The sequence below is a fragment of the Macrotis lagotis genome, chromosome 4, assembly GCF_037893015.1.
Source record: "Macrotis lagotis isolate mMagLag1 chromosome 4, bilby.v1.9.chrom.fasta, whole genome shotgun sequence".
Classification (NCBI taxonomy): domain Eukaryota; kingdom Metazoa; phylum Chordata; class Mammalia; order Peramelemorphia; family Peramelidae; genus Macrotis; species Macrotis lagotis.
This window is the reverse complement of record NC_133661.1, coordinates 188,109,007-188,132,322: the sequence shown is the minus strand read 5'-3', so window position 1 is coordinate 188,132,322 and position 23,316 is coordinate 188,109,007. Positions and strand designations below refer to the sequence as shown.

The window sequence follows — 23,316 nt, the reverse complement described above, 5'->3', positions numbered from 1 at the left end:
ATGATAAGAAGGAAAGCTCTATCCAGAGACAGATCCTATGGAATTCTGAACACAGACTGAGGTACACTTTTTTTTACTCTCTCACTTCCATTTCTCTTGAGTTTTCTCTATCCATTGGAGGTGGGGGGTAGGGATTATGTTTACTTTAACAACATCATTATAATAATATGAAAATAAATAAACCATAAAAAAGATGTCAATCTGCAATGATAAAGGAAATTTACTTATTTCATATAGTTCCCTATATGAGTGAAATTGTAATATTAGTGGGGGTTTTTGTTTATTTATTAAAGGGGGAATAGGACTGGGTAATCTCTAAGGTGCACATGAATTCTGTTTGTAACTTTTATTTTCTTTTGCATCTTTAGCATCCAGCATATAGTAGGCATTTCACATACATCTATTGAATTTTATTGCATCTATTGAGAAAAAATAAGCCTATGGAACAAAGGTATAAATTATATTAACCATTATAGACAACTTTATCATTTTAAAAATATTCCCCAGAAATATATGTAATATTTGAAATGATAATTTAGGAGAAGAGAAAATACAGTAATTAAATGACTTCTGGGAATATCAAGACTCGGGACTTCATTCTAAATAAGATAAATTCAGGACGTTGAATAAACAAGTCAAATAATGCTCAGAAGGAGCCTCAAATCTCAAAAGGCTAGAGGAGGAAATTTACATCTATTAGACCTTTATCTGGGTTTTCACAATTGTCAGTGAACACTCAAAAGCTAAGGAGTGAGATTCCTTTCATATTCATAGTGTTCAAATCATGGCAGGTTACAAAGTCATTGAACACATAACTCTTTCACACCTATCACCTCCAAGAGTAATATTTTCCATCCTTACTTCAATCATTTTCTTCAGGAAGGAAGCAAAGAGTAAGTCAAAACATATTATAAACACTTGCAATAAGAACTTTGGGACCAAAATGTTTTCAATGGTAAGTCACATTTATGTTCTCTTCTTGCCTCTGGGAAAATTAAACATAGAAATCCAAAAGGCAACATAAGCAGGGTTTTCTTACTTTTTTCATGAGCCTGTCAGGAACCTTAGAAAATCATTTCCTAGGTATCTGTTCATTGCTTCTTAAGGAACTGTTAAGCATTGTTTAATAATCAATTTGAGAGTTTCATATAAAAATTCACAAAATATTAGAAAGAAATTGTCATGATGATTCCTATGGCTTAGTACAGAAGAACAGTGCTCTTGTCTCAGGCTTTGTGTGCACACCCATTATATAAATATTGAACAACATTCAGTATATAGTTAAAATCTGCTTATATTTAGTTATATGACTCTGGGAAGCTGACTACCATAAGGAAGTCATTGAAAAAGAAGCTCCCACTAGGATAAGAATAGAAACTAAGAAAGTTATATTAATTTCAAATTATTTTATAAGGGTAGACACAACCATTGAGGGGAAAATCATACAAGAGAATGTTTCAGGAACTATGGACAGAGTCTAGGTGACATCTCTGTATTAGATTTGTGATTTCATGGGAGGAAAGTCAAGGAATGTCCTGTCAAATGGTTAACAACAAAATCACTAAAAATGGAGGATACTTTTAATTTGCATAGGCAATATTTTCTCTGTCACTCTCTTATATCTAAACAATCAAGAAACAATCAACCACACCCTGGTATGTATTGCTTGCCAATTTTGAAGGTGTAGATACACTCATTGAATCTGTTTTCACTAATGTGCTGGCTCCAGGATATTCCTGAGTATATTCCTCTAGTCACATTAATTTAATCACTCAGGTGTATTACTTTCTTTCTATCCACTATTTTCTACTAAATCATGAATGAATAAATTTTCTTTAATATAGTGCTCTAAAACTGATAAAGCATATTTGAGTTGATATCTTACTTGATCATCACAGCAATCAGGTGAGATAAAATTGAGAGATATTATCCCCATATTACAGATTTGGGTACTGAAGTTCAGTTAGGTTTGCTAATTTTCCCCATATACAAGGCATATTTGAGATAAGATTTGAACCAAGGTCATTTAAATTTCAAGTTTAAGACTATTCTGCTATGCTATGGGATTTTTTTCCCAATCGTCCAGTGAACTAGACAGATATCTCTCAAGTTGAGGTCCTTAACTGAGACAATGGAGGAAAGTTTAAGAAAAAAATAATTGCTGTGAAGAGGGAGTAACAAGAATGAAATGACTGCATTGATGCTTTGAGGGCCAAGATAGAATAGACAACATAAATCTGTATTGAAAGCATTTTGAATTATTTTTTGATTCATTCAATATTATGTGAATATGAAAAAAGGAGGCAAATGACAAAAGTAATTCAAGGATAGGATTTGTTGTGATAAATGATGGGGGTAGGCATTATGGGATTCTAGAGTAGAAAATAGTTTAGAGTTAAAGCTGATTTAACAAGGGTTCGAGTGTGGCCTTGGGCAAGCCACTTAACCCCATTTGCCTTGCAAAAAAAAAAAAAAACTAAAAAAAAGGGGCAGCTAGGTGGCGTAGTGGATAAAGCACCAGCCTTGAAGTCAGGAGTACCTGGGTTCAAATCCGGTCTCAGACACTTAATAATTACCTAACTCTGCGGCCTTGGGCAAGCTACTTAACCCCATTTGCCTTGCAAAAAAAAAAAAAACTAAAAAAAAAAGGGTTCGAGAGAACCCTTCATTTAACCAATGAAGGAGTAATGACCTGCAAAAGAATTGAAGAATATGAATTGATGAAAATGTTGAATAAGAATAGAGCTGGAAATAATGTATAAGAAAAGACAAAAAGATGGAAGATGATGATTTTATAAAAGTCTTTCAAAATTCAGAAACTGGAAGTGGAACACTTTAAGGTAATGACAAGATGAATGATATAGTTATCTTTATGAAGAACTGAGGAAGCAAGGAGTGGACCAAAGTAAACAGAAGATTAAGAAATGTGAAAGTTAAGATATTTATGGAAGTATCAATAGACATATCAGAGTCCTACAGTAAACATCATAATTTTCATGAATAGAAAGACTATGAACCAGACACCAAACTCATTTAGGAATGAAGGTGCTGTAGGCTGTAGATAGCAATCACTGGAATCTGAGTAGCATGATAAATTAAGTTGATGTGAACCTCAAGATAAAGGCTGTCAAAGATGCTTAAAGAGCGACAATATGCAAGTAGCTTGAAAATCAATTAGTATTTTTACCTGTCCACAATAATCAGTAAGAGCTCATGGGAAAAGGTATAGTATGTACTTGAAAGAGTAGAAAGGGTAGGAGTGCCATCAACAGTGAACCAAGTATAAGTAAGCAACAAACAAAGGAAGGAGTATGAAAAGACGAAGTGTAAAGTTAAAAAAAAAAAAAAAAGGTTTTTTATGTAAATTATGGAACAAGCATTCCACGGAGAATACTGGAAGAATCAGGCAGATGCTGACCAGGACACAGATGAGAGATTGAGGTTAGTAAACAGACAGTTAATGGGGTTTAAATTTTGGACATTGGTAGATAAAATTCAGAATCATTGAGACAGAGAAGGATTAAAAAGCTTAGAGGATGATAATCATTTAAAAATAAAAAAGAATCTAGACTCAGGCTCTAGAGTTGAGAGAGAGAGAACCCGGAAGAGAAGGCAGATGTATAGATTATTCAAAGTTGTCTCTCCATGATCACCTGTGAAAAATCCCAAGGAGGTATCTAGGGCGGCTAGAGCTGGCTACCCCAGCTCAGGACTTTAAAATTAATCCTGATTTATTGTTTTCTTGCTTTATTTAATACTTAAAAAGTGATGGAGTGTTAATAATTCAGTTAAAACCTGAAAATTTGTTAGACATATTTTTTTTTTCCTCTGGAGAACCTATTGTTAACATTTTCTAGTACATTCATAAACAGAAGCATGGAAGGCATTCAATTATTTCACATAACACAGGAAGAAAAAAATACAGAATTTTCAGATTTATGGTAAAGATCTGTATATAAGGAATCATTTCCTCTAAAAGATCTCTGATTAAGTCTTCTAAGGGAATTCATAGGATCACAGATTTAAACCAGAAAGGACCTCAGAGAGCATGAAGTCCAATCATTATTTTAGAAATTAAGAGAGTAAGAATCATTGATGTAAAATAACTTGATCGAGATTACATAAGAATAAATGATAAATTTTGAACCTAGAACCTCAAAATACAGATGAAGAGCTCTTTTCACTGTATTGTAAGCAAGCAATTCTGTATTTATATTGTGATGAAGTAAAATGACTTAATAATTGAGGGCAAGTGGTCTCTTTAAGGAATTATTAAAATTAGTCAATGGCAGCACATAATAGTGTCCCAAATGGGCAAAGGAATCACTGGTTAGGAAATCTTCTCTATCAATGTGGATCAGGAACTTGTCAAATTAAAGCAACAAGATTTTATTGAGTGCCTACTATATGTCAGATGTTGCTTAGATTGGGGATATAAAGATTCTTGCCTGATAGTCTTTCATCTCAAGGAGTTCACAGTCTAATAGAAGAGACAGCTTGGAAATAACTATACACAAATAAGATCTATACAAGGTAGATTAGGGAAAATCTCAGAAGGAAACATTAAGATTAAGGAGGATTGGGAAACAACTTTTCAAAAGTTGGATCATTAGTTGAGACTTAAGAAAACAGAGATGTTGAAGAAGATAATCCCAACAAATGAAAAATGACTAGAATTGAACGATGGTCTGTTGTGTATAAGGAACAGCAAGGGAACATGCCAATGGATCAAAGTATATAATAGGGAGTAAGGTATGGAAGAACAGTAGGGAAGTAGGTTTTCAGCGGTATTAAAAGCTCTATGATCCTAGAGGTAATAGTGAGTCACAGGAGTACTTGTCTTTTAGTTTGCTTGTTTGTTTGTTTGTTTTCGATACAGATCAACCATGATCAGAAATGTGGTTAGGAAATCAACTGGACACAAACTTGAGACAAAGAGATGAATTAGTGAGTCATTGTAATAGTTATTCCTTCCACATTGTGGCTGTCCCAATTTCAGTTTTGCTATATCTCAGCTAACTGGGAATATTTTGGAGGTTTTGCAGAAGCTACAGATGACTTGCAAAGATTAGCAGATGAAACAGAAATGTTAGAAATTCAGAAATCTAAGAAATATATTTAATATTGTATAATAATATATTTTAATGCAGCAGTAATTAAGATTTTTACTCTGATATTAATGGGGGAGGGAGAAAAATTTTTCAAGTCATTGAGTTCTATACCCCAAATCCCTATGAAGTGGAAGGCATAACTTCAGTTTTGGCATGAGTTAAGAACCAACACTAATGGTAATGGTGTCAAAGGTACAACAGTAGAGATATTGGCAAGGTAGAAATGACAGAATTTTGCAGCTGATTTGTTATGAGGGATGATAATGAAAATTTTTGTTGACATCTAGGTTGTAAAACTAGGAGACTCAAATATAGTGGTATCCTTAACAGTAACAGAATAAATTGGGGGGGGGAAGGAAATTTTGGGGAAAAGAGATAAATTAATGTTAAAATATGGCAAATTTAAGATGTCTACAAAATATGCAGTTTAACATTTCCAACAATCAGTTAGAGATGAAATACTGGAGGACATGAGAGAGGTTAGGACTGGACAACTAGATCTTATAATCATCTGCACTAATCTGATACTTGAAGCCATAGACACTGTTGAGATCAACAAGTAAAATATTTTGGAAGAGAAGAGGAGAGGGTACAAAATAGAGGCCTGGAGAAAACTCACAACTGATGGATGTAACCTGAATGAAGATACAGCAAAGGTCACTAAGAAGTTGGACAGGAAAGAGAAGAAGCAGAAAGAAAACAAAAATGAAATTATCAAGAGAAAATAACATCAAGAACAGTGATCAGCAAAGTTAAAGACAGAAGAAAGGTTTAAAAAAGATTAGTATTGAGAAAAGATCACTAGATTTAACTATTGAAAGATAATTGGGGGCAGCTAGGTGGCACAGTGGATAAAGCACCAGCCCTGGAGACAGGAAGACCTGAATTCAAATCTGACTTCAGACACCTAATAATTGCTTAGCTGTGTGACCTTGGGCTTAACCCCATTGCCTTAAAGAAAAATTAAATTTTTTTTAAAAAACAAAGATGTTTGGTAACTTTGATAAGAACACTTTCAGTTGAATGAAGAAGTCAGTTGCCAGAATAAACATCTAGAAGAAACAAGAAGAAACAAGAAAAAAGGAAGTAAAGAAATTATGGACAGTCAGAAGGCACTATATGGGATGAAAGTTGATGAGGATGGTTAAAACAAGTGAGGATTTTTGAAGATGAGGGAGAGGGTCAGCTAGGTGGTGTAGTGGATAAAGCACTGGCCCTGGTGTCAGGAGTACCTTGGTTCAAATCCAGTCTCAGACACTTAATAAAAATTACCTAGCTGTGTGGCCTTGGGCAAGCCACTTAACCCCGTTTGCCTTGCAATAACCTAAAAAAAAAGATGAGGGAGAGAGATATGGACATATTAGAGGGCATTACAATTACAAAAGCAACCAGTAGACAGGGAGAGAATGAAGATCAATGATAGAGTGATCAATCTGATGGAGAAGAAAGAAAATGGGAGCATCTGAACACAAAGAAGATACCCTTGGCAAAAGATAGGAGAAGTTGTCCATCACATTAGACAAGGATAAAGGAGTTAATAGTAAAAGGCATTCAGGTAATGAATTGAAGGGGAATGTAAAAAAGGTGAATGGCATCAGTTTCTTCAACAACATACTCACCTGGGAGGATGATCAGAGGAGAAAGTATATAAGGTTTAAGGAAAAGACACAGGTATTTGGGATAATGAATGAATTGAGCTTTAAAAAATCACCTGGCTGCAGTGACAGCTAGATTAACATTACGTAATATAAATTTATATTGGAACCAGTCCAAAAACCCATTAGAGGTTGTGATTTTCCGTAGCTTCTTTCCCCAGGAGGACAGAAGGCAGTAGATGATAGAAGGAATCATGTGCTGAAGTTTGCCAAGAACTTGATGAGCTAAGGGGTTCAAGGGACTTTGCAGATCACTAAAGGAGAGTATAGCCAGTGCAGGTATGATAGCTTGAAGGGGAAAAATTATTAGACAGAGGAATTGAAGTTCACAGTGAGGATGAAGAGTAGCATTTGAGGTATCAAGGAAGAGGAAGATATGAACTAACAACAAATAACAGTTAGATTAAGAATTTCAGTCTATGGATACTGAAGTGCAAGAGTTTTAGGTGATGGCAAGATCAAAAGTATAGTTATCATGACAGCTGACATGGAAAGAAGAAATCTTTCATAGGAAATGAATAAGATAAGGAATTGAGAAATTAGTGTTTTTGAGGAAGTATCAATATGTACATATATATAGAGAGAGAGAAGTCTATGAAGTATATATATATATATATAAACATATAAATATATATATACATACATACATGTATTGAAGTCTATGTCAAGAGAAAGACTGTGAAATAGACATTGACCCACTGAGAAAGGAAGGATATCCTAGAGATTGATAGACTACAACCACTAGAATTTTGATTGGGAAGTATGGATTCAATCAAACAAAAAATAGTCATTGAGTGATAATGGTAAAGGGAAAACCTTTAAGTAACAATGGGGATAATGTAGTGTTTTCATTCCCCTAGCACCACCATTGAGGTATGAGATATGAAAAAATGTGTAACTAATGATGTAAAAAGAGACCAGGGAAGTTTCTGAGGGCACTCCTTCCACCAATATATAACTGTGTTTTGTTTTGTAGTATTGTGTTACTTTATATGGTGAAGGAGTTCATTTGTATCTTCTAACAATACGTAGGGGACATCAAACTTTTGTGTCTCCAACAAAAATGAGGATACTGATTTTTTATTTGATCAAAATAAATAAAATGCAATTCACATTTCTCAGAGAAAATCAACAATCTTGATTTATTATGTGTTTTGGTACCTAGCTTCATCTTTATGGATTCTGAAAACAGAAATATCTCTGATATAGAAAACATGGCTAATTCTATTTCTTACTTCATCCTCTTGGGCCTCCCCTCCAACCAGGAGATACAGATGGTCTACTTTGTGGTGTTTGCGATGACTTATATGCTAACATTAATAGGAAATGCAGCTATTGTCTGTGCTGTGCGCTGGGATCGACACCTCCATATTCCCATGTATATACTTTTGGGGAATTTCTCCTTGCTGGAGATCTGCTATGTCACCACAACTGTTCCTAACATGTTAGCCAATTTCCTTTCTGAGACCAAGACCATCACCTTTGTTGCTTGTTTTGTGCAATTTTATTTCTTCTTCTCTTTTGGCTGTGATGAAGGCTTCTTTCTATGTATCATGGCATTTGATAGGTACCTTGCTATCTGTCGTCCACTGCATTACCCAACCATCATGACTACACAACTCTGCACTGGCTTGGTGGCCTTTGGTTGGTCATGTGGTCTTATTGTTCTTTTAATACCAGTTGGTCTCATCTCACAATTGTCCTATTGTGGCCCAAACATTATTGATCACTTCATATGTGATCCTGTCCCATTGATGGCTCTCTCCTGTTCCAAATCCCAAACCACAAAGATCATTTACTCTACATTCAATACTGTCTTTGTCGTTGGTACTTTTATCTTCATCCTCGTCTCCTATGCCTTAGTCATTCTTTCTGTGTTGCAGATCCCCTCTGCTGCTGGCAAAAGTAAGGCATTCTCCACATGTGCTTCACATCTAGCTGTAGTGATCTTATTCTTTGGCTCTGTTATGACAATGTATGTGTTGCCAGGATCAGAGCAACCAGTAGAATTCCAAAAAGTAGTAACTCTGATTTATTCAGTTATCACTCCACTCTTCAACCCCTTGATCTACAGTCTTCGAAACAAAGATATGAAGGCTGCTCTGAAGAAAGTTCTGGTGATCATAAAAAATCCCCAAAAGACATGAAAAGCCATAGTAAACCCATTCATTCTCTAATGTGAAATTATAGTGAAAGAGGATGGAGTAGAGATTTCTTTCTATAGAATTCTGTGGAATTGTTGACTAATAAACTGTACAAGTCTAAAGGTCCACTTAGCTGTGGAATCAAATTCAAATTGGTGAATATAATTTTTTTAAAGTCTCAAGGTGGAATGAAGCCTTATTTCATATTTTCTCACTATTTAATATGCCCAAGGAAAGAATTTTTACTTTCTCTAATTCATTTTCCAAAAGATATAAAAATATCTGTATTTTAGTGTGTAGCAAGGGCAATGAAAATGATAGGCTAAATTTAAAGGAACATGCATGTCATAAAATATATCCTTCTTTTCTTTGAATCTAACTGCAATTAGTGTTGTTTTGGTAATCATAATTTGTGTTTTGGGGGCAGAACAATGTAACATTTCAGTTTTATCAATTTTCACCATAATATTATCATTTCTCCTTTTGTTTGTGAATATTTTTAAATGGATTGCTTATTTAAGTATGATAAATGTTATATTGCTGGTTCCCAAAAATGTCTATGAGAAAAATCATTTTAACTTTCCCTCCAGTCAGAGAAAAAATGGAATGTGTGTGTGTGTGTGTGTGTGTGTGTGTGTCATTTTAAAATCAATTTGGAGTCAACCATATTTGGAAAATCCATCTGTTTCACAAATGAAGCAAACCTGTCATTTTTTTCCTCTTCCCAACTGTCATAAAAGCTTAAAGCACATTAAGGTCTGAAATTTTTCTGATTAATTTAGTCCTGTTATTTTTTATCTCTAAGAAATTGCAGTGTCTTCCAATACTCTTATTCCCTCTCTCTTTTAAATTGTGTTTGGACTGTGAACTAAGTGGTGTGAAAGGAGAAAAATCATTGAAGATTAATAAAATGTGTTGTATTGTCTATTTTTATTAAATTTGATTCATTTATAATTTTTGTGGCTTAGACCCCAAACCTTTTGTATCACTGCTTGGAAATCTGAGGCATTTATAGAATAAGATATTGAAATTCCTCCAAGGGAATTAACTCCTACAGTTGATGCTGTCAGATGAAAGCAGGTCTTCTTTATAATGACTTGGAACTCTATTTACAGCATCTAATACAGTTAACAGGACAGATTTTTTTCTTCATCTTGCCTTTTAGACACTACAGGGCTTTGTCATGTGTTTAAAATGTATTTATAGAATGGAAAGCTAAAGTGATCATCTCAACTGAAAGAGTAGTATGTCTAGTGAACCCACTTCTGCCTTTGAAAAGGAGACTCCAGAAATAAAGAGAACATTTGACTCTATCATAAGAAATAAAATGGTCCTTTATCTTCGATGGTTAACAGAAAGAACTGCCAATTCCCTAGCTAATTATATCATCAGAAGTCTTTATCCTCTGCCTGTCTGTAAGTTAAAGCATGTCCTACTCATGTGGTTAGCCACATTAAATTATTCTGTTTGTGACTCAAAAATAATACACATGGCTATCATTCCACTCTGTGATCTGACATCTGTCTTCAAAAACTGTGAGACTATCTAGCAGGCAATGAAAAACAACATGGAAACAGTACTGACAAAGGATCTAAAATGAAAACTAACAAGAAGCAGAATGAAAAGAGGGTGATAGCTACATTTGAATCATTAAAGTTACCATAAGAGTTAGCCTTTTCATTTCATCCCAACAATAACAAGAAATGGCAGAGAAGAAAATAGGAACACTATCTGAAAGGAAATTGGAATTAGCCTTTCGAACTCTCCCTTTTTTTGCAATAAAATTGCTAATTGTTTTGGGAGTTCATTGACCTCAAATATACTGACAATTTTTTTGCTTTTCCTTGAAACCTTGCATGTATTTGGTAAAGATTGAGCTGCACTTGTTTATTTCAGCTTAAGGGCCAAGTTGTAGAATCAAATATTAAATATAAAGTGGAAGAAAAAAATGAAGACCCACTCAAAGTGGCAGTTACAGAAATAAATGATGCCTTATAATTAATGAAGTATGATATGCTTTACAAAATATAAAAGATATCTCAAAGAGAAGACAATAGTCATAAAGGTTTTCAGTCTACCCACAATTCAAACAATGATTTATAAAACATCTTGTTTGAATTTCAATCCAACAATAAATAAAAAGATGCTACATCCCAATTATATGACTAATTAATATAAAGTCAAGTGAAGATGCAGATCAATTATATTAAATTTTACCAAAAATGACATACTTATGAATGTGTTAGTTCTGTATTTAAAAAATATTTTTCATTAAATTTATTCATTTTATTATTAACTTTATACTGCAATGTTCTAAGAATTTATAGGCATTCTGCAAGTTTTTAAGAAGGTTGGTGAGGGACAAAAAACTAATATAAAAAAGAAAGCAATAATTTCATGTCCATTGAGTACTGAAAAGTGTCACTAAGAATAAAAATGTAGAAAATTTGCTTCATAAAATGGTTTTAAAAAGAACCAGAACCATGTTACATAACAAAAAATTTTCATGATTAGTCCAAGGTAAAAATATCATTATACTCAACTCCTCCATATTGTTGATTTTTCTACCATTCTTTCACTGAGAAAGTTCTAACAGAACATTATCATACATTCTAGTTGGAAATTTCTAGCAAAGATAAAACTGTGTCACACATCCAAAAATTAATCTAAAGATTATATTTTGAATTAACAATGAGTTTATATGAGTAAGAAAGCATTAGCTTTATTCATTAATAAGTAACAAAGGTGAGAGGCAGTGGGGTATGCGTTTGATATCCAAAGACCTTGTTTCAAATTTGCTATCAGAAGATCTGGGTTTAAATCCACCATTTGGTATTATCCTTTATAAAACAAGAGGGTCTCTGAGTTCATATGAAGTTTGAGGGAATCAGGAACCCAAGTTGTGTGTTCTAAGGCAGTGAAGAATGCTTCTGGTAATTAACAGAGGATTAGGTACCCTGATCTCAGTTCCAAGATGGGGGGAGCACTATCAGTTATAGTTACAGTACAATAAAGGAACTGGTCACAGTACCAGGATAAGGAGTGGTAGTTTCATGGAAACAAGAGTCCTGACTAGATAAAAAGCACATTACAGCCAGAAGAGCAGTGATCATAGTTGTACTTAGATCATACCATCTTGAATGAACTGAAAGTGTGCAGATCCTGAGAACTGACTTTGAAAATTACTTCACAAAGATTGTGAATCTTAGAACACTGACTCTTCTACCCAAGGAGCAGAACCAGCTTTAATATAAAATTAAAAAACAGGTTGGAAAATGGGAAAACAGAAAAAAAACTATGCTCACCATAGAAAATCACTCTGGTGATAGGACAGATAAAAACCCATCCTCAGAAAAATGCAACAAATTCAAATCTGCTAAAAACAACATTCAAAAAAATATGAATTGGTCTCAGACCCAAAAAGAATTCCTCTAGTAACTCAAATAACAGAGCCAGAGGCAAAAATGTTAAAGAAATGAGTGATGCAAGAAGATCATAAAAAAGAGTGAACTGTTTAGTAAAGGATACATAAAAATATGGAAGAATAGGTCAGACTTCTGGGGTGGAGTCAAGATGTTGGTATCAAGCTAGCATACTCCTGGAGCTTTACCCTACACAATATTAAAGGAAATTTCCATACAGACATTAAAGCTACAGATCCCACCAAAAAAAAGATGAAAACAAGTATTCAACTGTAGACATTTGTGAAGGATGTTCAATGAAGGTCTGTCTCTTTGGGGGAAAGGGGAGAGTAAAGCCCAGTTAGGTGGAAAAGTAAGAAAAATCATGGTGCAGTCCAGGTCATGGAAGCTAGACAATAGCCCAGGTCCCAGCAGCTAAATAGCAGGCCAGCAAGAAAGGTGCCAACTCCAAACAAAGTCTGGGAATGTTGGGACAACAGACAGGACTGGGCTGGGAACAAACCATTGCATAGGTAGAGCTTGGACATGATGGTGTAAACCAGCCTCTGCATAGGCAATGCCTGGCCTGCATAGACAACATTTTGGCAAGTGATAAACCAGGGATCAGACCTCAGTCCCAACAGAAAAAGCTTAGGACTATACTCCCTAGACCCTGGGAGCAGAATTCAACAATCAAATTGAGCTAAAAAAGCTAAAAGATTTCTAACCATACGAAAGGTTAAAGTGAGATCTTCCCTATCAGTCATCATTGTCTAAGGAGAAAGACCTTCCTGAGCACACTGAAATGAAGCACATTGATTAAAGCATATTCTGGGGCAGGGAGTACTGTGGAATATTCCTCATAAACATGTTTTGGGGTCCACATCTGGGAATTTGGTCCATTCCTGGGTATTTACCTAGAGATATCTAGAGAAAGCAAGAATTGTACTCAGGATCTGAAGGTGTTTTGACTAAAATTCACAGACCACTGAATTCAGGCAAGAGAGTCCCTTGATCATTGAATTGAGTCCTGCAAACCCATGGACCTGTGCCACTTTTGGGTAAGCACTATAAAGATCTTACTTGTGAAAGGGGCTTTTGGAAGTCTTTCTCCTTGGAAGAGGACACTATGCTGAAGGGACTTTCCCAGTTGAGACCCTGAAGGTTGTGACATCTCAAGGGACTTTCCCAGCCGGATATTCAGGTGTTAGAGTAACCTCATATTGAATATCTTTTCTTTATCTCATGTTTCTCTTCTTTATATATTTTGATGTTTTCTTTCATAAATAAACATATATGTGCATAACATTCACATTTATCTATGTAATCATATGTCTCAGGTTATAAGTATATTATCTCTTGGGTTATAAGCATATTAGCATTAAAATCTTAAGAATGAGCATGTCATTGTGGGTACAGATCCAAAGTGATCAAATAAAAGATCTGCAAGGTTTGAAACCCTTTCTGCTACACCATAGAAAGCTATTATGTATATAGAAATGATAAAAAATGCCATATCAAAAGAATAAAGAAGTAACAAATTGCCTATATTGGAAGTCTCAAAGGAGTTTGTGAATTGGACTCAAATCCAAAACCTCATGGGAGAGCTTTAAAAAAAAAGATTTTAAAAACATCTAAAAAATAAAAGAAGGAAAGGATAAAAGAGATGGGAAAAAGAAATGAGAACTATGCAGAAAAATCATGAAAAACTTATCAAAGAATCAATTCCTTTAAAAAGTAATAATAACCAACTGGAAAAAGAATATAACTCATCAAAAAAAGAAAATCAACCCACTTGAAAAGGCATGAAACTCATCAAAAAGCCAAACTGATCACCTAGAAAAGGAATACAACTCACCTAAAAGTCAAACTGACCAACTGCAAAGGCAATGCAACTCATTGGAAAGCAAAATTAACCAATAGAAAAGGAAACACAAAAGTCAGCTGAAGGAAATTAAACCTTAAAATTTAAAATTGAAAAATAGAAACTAATGAATTGATCAGATATGATAGTATACTTGGAGAACACTAGAAATCATCTAAAAGCAACTTGAAGCAATTAATAAATTCAGTAAAGTAGCAGGATATAAAATAAAGCCACTTAAATCATCAGCATTTCTATATATGAACAGCAAAGACCAATGACAAGATAGAGAAATTTCATTCATAATAACTACAGGCAACATAACATATTTGGTATTACATCTTACACACTAAGCCAAAATAAGATCAAAATGGCTACAGGATTTAGATATAAAGGGTAATATTATGGACCAATTAACAGATCAAGAAATATTCTATCTGTTAGATTTATGGAAAGGGGAGAAACTTATGGCAGAACAAGAAATAGAGCACGTTATAAATTGCAAAATACTTGATTTTGACTGTAATATATTTTAAAAATTTTGCACTAATAAATTCAATCCAGTCAAGGTTAGAAGGAAACCAGAAAGCTGGAAAACAATTTTCACAGCTATAGAGAGAAGTTAATCAAATTTATATGATTACAAATCATTCTCCAATTGATAAATGTTCAAATGATATGAACACTGGGCAGCTAGGTAGTGCAGTCAATAGAGTACCAGCCCTGGAGTCAGGATGATCTGAGTTCAAAGGATATGAACAAGTGCTTTTCAAATGAAGAAATTGAAGCTATATATAATTATGAAAAAATTTCTAAATCATTTTTCACTAGAAAAAAAATGAAAATTATAACATCTAGAGGGTAACACTTCCCACCTGTCAGGGTGACTACAATTGGCAAAAAGAGAACATAATCAGAGGACCAATGACATTAAGAAGGTGATGTCTTGACTTGTGGGTGAATTAAATTTAAGTGAAGCAGGTCTGTTCAAAGACATCAGCCTCACCCTCTTAAATCACTATTGATTTGAGAATAAAAATTAGAAATCCTCCAACATACCATCCCACACCTAACTATTGATTAGCATGATAGAAAAGGAAATTGACAAATGTTGGAGATGTGGAAAGATTGAGACACATACGAGTGTCTTTTTAAAATAATTTTGGAATCATGCTCAAAGACCACACAGGCTTTTTGGTCCAACACTATCACCACTCAATTTATATCCCTAAGAGATTTTAAAAAAAAAAGGAAAAAGATACCTATATAGAAAAAATATTCATAACGACTCATTTAATGGAAAATGGAAATTGAGAAGATGTTAATTGGAGAATACCATTTTGTGGTGTGTGATTGTGATGAAGTATTACTGTGCTATAAGAAGTGATGAGCATTATGCTCTCAGAAACACCTAGAAATACATACACAAATTCATGCAAAATAAAGTAGAACTGGGAGAAAACTGTACACAATAATACAAATATTGTTCTATGACCAGTGGTAAATGAATTATCTTTTCTCAGCAATACAAGGATCCACAACACTTTGGAGGAACTAATGATGAAAAAATGTTATCTACCTCTTAAAATGAATTTATGAAGTCGGAATGTAGATTGAAACATTTTTAAACTTAATTTATTTTTCTCTCTTTGTTCTCTTTTTTTTCACAACTTGACTAATATGGAAATATTTTGCCCATAACTGCATCTGTATAACCTGCTTCAAATTCCTTGCCTTCTCAGTGAAGGAGGTAGGTGGGAATGAGAGAGAAAATTTGGAACTAATTTTTTTTTAAAGTTTAAAATCTTGGGGCAGCTGGGTTGTGCAGTGGATAGAGCATTGACTCTGGAGTCAGGAGTACCTCAATTGAAATCCAGCCTCAGACACTTAATAATTATCTAGCTGTGTGGCCTTGGGCAAGCCACTTAACCCCATTTAACCTTGCAAAAACCTAAAAAAATGTTTAAAATCTTTCATATATATGCAGATAGATAGATAGATAGATAGATAGATAGATAGATAGATAGATGATAGATAGATAGATAGATAGATAGATAGATAGATAGATGATAGATAGATAGATAGACTTTTGTGAAATAAAATGAAAGGGATGAAGAAAAAAGAAAAAATACTAGTAAGTTAATTAGTAATTTAGCATGATAGAAAAGGGAAATGAATAGCCTGTGAAAAAAAGTATTTAGATATATGTAGTCCTATGACCATAAAGTGAATAAGGTTTGATGTTTGATTTGGTTTTTGAGCTGGTTATCTTGTTTACTCATAAGCAATTTTCATCTTTCAATCTTCATACATTCATCTTTCAAGAGTCACTATCTGTAAGTACTTTGGAATCATAACTTAAAGTGAAAAACAAATAACGGTTTAGAGAAAAGACACTCAGATAAAATATGGCTGACATGTTCAGTTTCCTAGCATATTATTCACATAAAGTTGATATTCAAACTTAGAGCAAGGTAGAATTAGGAAATCCTAATAGCTAGAGCTTTAGAGAATGGTGGAAACAATTATATATCACCTAAGTGTAGTTTGACTGAAAGAAATCAGATTTTATTTTTTCCCCGTAAGATCAAGGCAAATCATTTCACACAAACTATTCTGTTTTAGACTAATGGGATTGGTCACAATGAGCTATCTGAGAGGAAAGACCAGATGAAAAAATAGGCCTAACTCTAGTTCTTAGAGCAAGGTATAGCAATATGCCAAAGCTTGAACTACCCCTGTTGTAAAACCTTTTATGCTATGAAAAACTGGTTAGAAGAAAAATTGATGTATGAAAGAAAATTTTGGAAGATAATCCTTTTTACTTCCACACAGTAATTGAATGGAAAAGTTTCCACCTTTAACTATTCCTTCTATCCTACTGTCTTCTACTTTCTAAAACTATTTATAGTCATATGAAGACATTCTCTATTATTATTAATTAGAGAAATTTGAATTAAAACAGCTCTGAGGTACCACCCCACACCTGTTAGATTGGTTAATGTGACAGAAAAGGAAAAGGATAAATGTTGGGGGGTACGTGGGAAACTTGGGGCACTAATATACTGTTGATAGAGTTGTAAATTGATTCAATTATTCTGGGGAGCCCATTGGACTATAAAACTGTGCATATCTTTTGATTCAGTGACACTACTACTAGGTCTATATCTCAAAGAGAACACAAAAAACAGAAAAGGATCCACATATACAAAATTATAGCAACTTTTTCTGTAGTGACAAAGAACTGGAAATTGAGAGGATGCCTGTCAACTAGAGAATTAGAAACATTGTGGTATATATGAATGTGATAGAATATGATTATTCTATAAGAAATCATGATCAAGCAGATTTCAGAAAAGCCTGGAAAGAATTTCATTAACTGGTACTGAGTGAAGTCAGTAGAACCAGGAAATATTTGTATAGCTTAACATTAAAATTATGCAATGATCAGCAATGATAGAATTAGCTCTTCTCAGCAGTAAAGTGATCAAAGACAATTCTAAAAGACTTGTCATGGAAAATGCCATCCACATTCAGAGAAAAAACTAATGAACCTGAATGCAGACAAAGCATACTAATTTCACTTTTTAAAATTTGCTGTATTGTTTTCCCTTTCTTACAGTTTTTTCTTTTTGTTCTAATTCTTTTCTCACAACATGACTAATATGGAGATATGTTTATCATGATAGTACATATATAACCTTTCTTAGATTCCTCACTATCATGGGGATGGGAAGAAAAATATAGTTAATATTTAAAAAATGAATGTTGAAAAATATTACATATAATTTGGAAATGTTTTTTAGAAAAAGGGAAATTGAACAATGATAATCTCAGTGGTTCATTTGAGGTCTAACGTTTGTAATTTACTTTTTCTTTGCTATCTTTAGCATCCAGCATATACTAGCCATTTCATAAATATTTATTGAATTTCCCTGAGGAAAAAAAATAAATCTATGGAATTTAGTAACAAAGGTTTAAATATTTTAATCATTATAGCCACCTTTATCAATTTGAAAATATTCCCAGGAAAGATTTTATGAGAATTTAGAAGAACAGAAGAGAAACTACAGCAATTAAATGACTTCTGGGATTATCAAGGCTTGATAGATAGATACATATACTTTTGTGAAATAAAATGAAAGGGACGAAGAAAAAAAGAAAAAGAATACTAGTAAGTTAATTAGTAATTTAGCATTTCATTCTAATCAAGAAAAATTCAGGATATTGAATAAACAAGTAAAATAATGCTCTGGAGGAGTCTCAAATCTCAAAAGGCTAGGGGAGGAAATATACACTTGTTGGACACTTGTCTGGTCTTTTACAATTGTCAAAGAACACTCAAAAGCTAATTAGTAATATTCCTTCCAGATTCACAGAGTACAACGTATGGCAAGTAACAAAGTCACTGATCCCAAGCTTCTTTCATACCCATCAACTCCAAGAGCAATAATTTACTTCCTTGCTTTAACCAGTCTCTTCAAGAAGCATGTCATAACTGCTTGCAATAAGAACTTTTTCTGGGACCAAAATGTGCTCAATACTCAGACCCACTTGTGCTTTCTTCTTACCTCTGGGAAGATTGAATACAGAAGTCCAAAAGGCATCATAAGCAGGTTTTTCTTGCTGTTTCCAGGAGCCTAGGAGAATTATTTCCTAGTCCCCCTATCTTGTTCATCACTTCTAATAGGGATTGTTTCTTCAGGGACAGTTAACCATGGTCAATAAATCAATTTCAAAATTTCAGATAAAAAGTCATAAAACCTTATGAAATGATTTTCATATTGATTTCTCTTGCTACCACAGAAGAATAATGCCCTTATCTTAGGTTTCATGTTCATGCACCTTGCTTAAAAGTTAAGCAACATTCAGTATTTTATATTTAGAAATATTGCTGACTACCATAGGAGACACAGGAAAAGAAGCTCCCACAAAGGTAAGTATGGATACTTAGACAATAAAATTGATATAAAAATGGTTTATGGGAGAATTTGACAAGTTGGGGAAACTCATACAATGGGGATAAATCAAGGGCTGTCCTTGAGGACACTCTTTTGATTTACTTTTTCTCTATTACTTTCTTATAGCTAGATAATCAATAAAACAATAAATCAAGTCCTGGTATGTATTGCCTTTACTCATAAAATGGAGACCCATAATGGCCAATTGACATTTCCAGTAAATTCAGTTAGTTAGAGAATCAGCACATTAGTCCACATTGACTGAATCTCCCAGATGTTTATTACATTTCTATGCACTGCTTTCTACTCAACCATGAATGGAATAAGTTTCATGAAAATAGCACTCTAAAGCTTGCAAAGCACATTTTAGAAGATATCTTATTTGATCATCAAACTAACCATGTGAGGTGCAATCAAGAAATTTTATCATTCCCATTTTATGGATGAGGAAACTGAAACTGGGGAAGGTTATCTAATTTGACTATAACTAATGCATTTTTAAGAGAAGATTTGTACAGAGATCTTTTTTAATCCAAATCTAATGTTCTATTCTACTATTCTGTTTTATTTTTACCTATGATCTAGTGATAGTGATCTTTTCAACTTGAGACAATTAATTGGGATGATGTGGGAAAGCTTAAGAAAAAAAACTACTGTAAAGAGTGGGTTCACAAATCCATTAATTTCCATTAATGAGCAATATAATGCCTGCATTACTGCTCATTATAGACTAGATAATATAAATTTTATTGAAAGCATTTTGGATTTTTTTCAGTTTTATTCAATGTCATGTCAACAGGAAAAAAGGAGGCAGATAATAGAAATAATTCAGAATTAAGATCTGATATGACAAATGCTAAGAGAAAGCATTAAAAAATTCTAGAGTGGAAAACAGCTTGGAGGTGGAAGTAGTTTAAGAAAGAGTTGAGATAAAGAGAAGACATTTAGCCAGTTCCAGGGTGATAGCCTTGAAAAGAACTGAAGAATGGATAGAATGATAAGAATGGTGTGAAAGAAGTCTAGAGTTGGAAATAATGCATAGAGAAAAACATAAAGATAGAATATGATTATTTTATAAAGGACTTTCAGAGTTCAGAAACATGGAAATGGAACATAATGATAATGGGATGATATTTATCCTTAATTCTTGAAGAAGATCATGACATCAGGAAGTGATGTCATGGTAAGCACATGAACTGGATTTGAGTTTGGGGGGCGGGGGGAATTGTGCTGAGTCACCAGTCTCACTTTCTCCTCCAGAGTCATCTGAGTCCACCAGCCAGTTATGAATCAGGAGGACTGGAGATAGCCCTGGATATGAGGCAATCAGGGTTAAGTGACTTTCCCAATGTACACAGAGTGAGGTCATATTTGAACTCAGGCCCTCCCATCCTCAGGACCAATGCTCTATCTACTGATTCATCAGTGGAGCACTTGAGGGTGATGAGGTCAGTGGTACAACTAATTTTTGCATTACTGAATTAGCCTAAAGGTGTAGAACATGGAAATCAATATTCTGAGAAATTTTGAAGCTGTGATATGTAAGGAAGTATCATTTGGCATATTGGAGTCATTTAATATCAAGGCAGGAATTGTCATGGATGGAAAGAGTATGAGCCAGGCACTGAACTCATTTATAAATGAATATGCTGGGAGGTGTAGATGACACTCACTAGGATCTGAATTGCATGATAAATTTAGTTTGTGAAAACCTCAAAGAAAAGTTTACTGAATGATGATTACAGAGTGACAATATGCAAGTTACTTGAAAAACAATCCACAATATTTAATAAAGAAGAGATCATGAGAACAGCTGTAGTATGTCCTGAAAAAGGTAGTGAAAAAGAATAGTATCATCAGCAGAGAAAGATGTTTCAGTGAAGAGAAAGCAATGAAATGAATGAGAAGACAAGAAGTTTAAAGTAAAAAAAAAATTTGATTTTTTTTTTGGTAATTATGATCAAGAATTCCATAGGGCACAATGAAAGGAACTGGCAGATACTGACCAGGACAAGAAGAGGAGCATTGAGGATGGGAACAAGGAAGCAATCACTGGGCTAGAGAAGGATAAAAATGATTGTAGTATATTAATCATTTTAAAAACAAATCTAGCAGGGCAGCTAGGTAGCACAGTGGATAGAGCACCAGCCCTGGAGTCAGTAGTACCTGAGTTCAAATCCGGACTCACACTTAATTACCTAGCTGTGTGGCCTTGGGCAAGTCACTTAACCCCATTGTTGTGCAATAAAACCAAAAATAAAAACAAAAACAAATCTAGGCCTAGTATCAAGAGTTAGAGAGATCCCTGAAGGTAAGGCATGTGGACAGTCTATCAAGTTTGTCCTCCAATGAGAAGTACCTAGGATGAGCTGAAGCTACTCCCACAGTTCAGGATCAGAAATGTGAAATACTTTAAATTTGATTTACTGTGTTCTATGGATTTTGAAGGTACATTAAAAAGTGTTGGAGAAAGTGCTAATAATTCAATAAACCTTGAATATTTGTTTTTCATACATTTTTCCTCTGGTTAGTATACTGTTAAACATTTGCTAGTACACCCACGGCCAGCAGCCTGAAAGGAATTCATTTCTTTCACACACGGGAAGGAAAGGAAAGACAAGACAGAATTTTCAGATCAGTTAGTTGAGGAGGAGATATTTCAGTTAAGCTGCATATTTGGTATCATCTCCTCTAAAACATCTTTTAAGGGAATTCATAGGATCACAGATTTAGATCTGTGGGAAGGATTTTAAACATCATCAAGACTTCATTTTACAAATGAAGAAAATTAGGACCATCAATGTGAAGTAACATGACCAAGGGTACATTTTAAGTATAAATGATGAGTTTTGAACACAGGATCTCTCAGATTCACTGTTCCTTTTTTATGGCAGGAATAACATTTCTTAAACAGTATTCTAAAATTTCTAGCTTAGAGAGAAAAAGGTTCAAAGTGACATTGTCCCCTCCCTCTCTCAAACCTTTTGAATTTACAGTTATTGGAATTGTGAACAAGACAAGTCACAAAACCCAATAAAAAGTGGCTGAGGGTGAATATTCTGATTCATTTCACAGAACAACAGGACTTACTCTTTGGTGAATACCACAGGAGAAGAGTATTTATTCCTATGTGATCATGAAAAAGTTTCTTAATATGTAATCTGAAGTTATCAACGAGACTAAGTGCTCTTTTCATTGTATTACATATAGGCAATTCTATTATTGTATTCTGATGAAGTAAATGAATTGAAAATACAAATTAAAGATAGGTAGTCTCTAGCAATTTATTAAAACAGATTTTAGTCAAAGACAAATCCTAATAATGTCCCTGTTAGGAATAGGAATTGCTGCATCAGAAATCTTCTCTATCAATGTAGATTGGAAATATTCCAAATAAAAGCAGATACTGCTAAGCACTGTGGATACAAAGGTTTTTGTCTGGTAGAGCCTGATCTCAGAGAGTTAACACTTTAATGAAAGAGGAAGCAGTGCAATAACTATGTACAGATAATATATACAAGATGACTTAGAGAAAACTTCAGAAGGAAAGCACTAAGATTGAGGAGGACTACGAAAGACTTCTTGCAACAAGTGAAAATTTAATTCAGATTTGAGAAACTCTAATGGGCAGAGATAATGAGAGTTCCAATCAGTGAAAATGACTAGAATTGGAAAATGGAGTATTTATATTTAAGAACAGCAAAGAGCCCAGAGCTACTCAATCATATAGTCTGCAAAAGAAAGGAGAGTATAAGAAGACTAGAAAAGTGGTAGGGGACCAGGTTATGAAGTGGTTTAAAAACTGTTCCTAGAGGCAATAGTGAGCCACTGGAGTCCTTTTATTAATGGAGGGGTAACATGATCAGAACTGTACTTTAAAAAAAAATCAATTTGACAAAATTTGAGGCAAAATGAACTATTAGTGAAATAGCATAATACAGTTATTCCCTTCACATTGCTAATATCCAACTTGTGGTTTTGACATATCATGGATTACCATAAGAAAAGTAAATATTTTGGAAGTTTTGTGGAAACTGCACATTATGTGCCAAGAACAGCAGATGATACAAAAGGTTTAGAAACTCAGAAATGCATAAATTATATGTGTAGAATTATGTAATATCAATATATTTTATCTAATAATATAAGCTTCACTGATATGAAGGGGGGCACCAAAAAT

General features: G+C 33.9%; 1 protein-coding gene across 1 annotated transcript; it reads left to right on the top strand.

The window, feature by feature from the left end:
• The first annotated feature begins 7,941 nt into the window (after positions 1–7,941).
• LOC141522809 (olfactory receptor 11G2-like) lies at positions 7,942–8,913 on the top strand. Its single transcript, XM_074236254.1, has one exon. The coding sequence runs from the start codon at positions 7,942–7,944 to the stop codon at positions 8,911–8,913; it is 972 nt and encodes a 323-aa protein (XP_074092355.1).
• Positions 8,914–23,316: the final 14,403 nt, after the last annotated feature.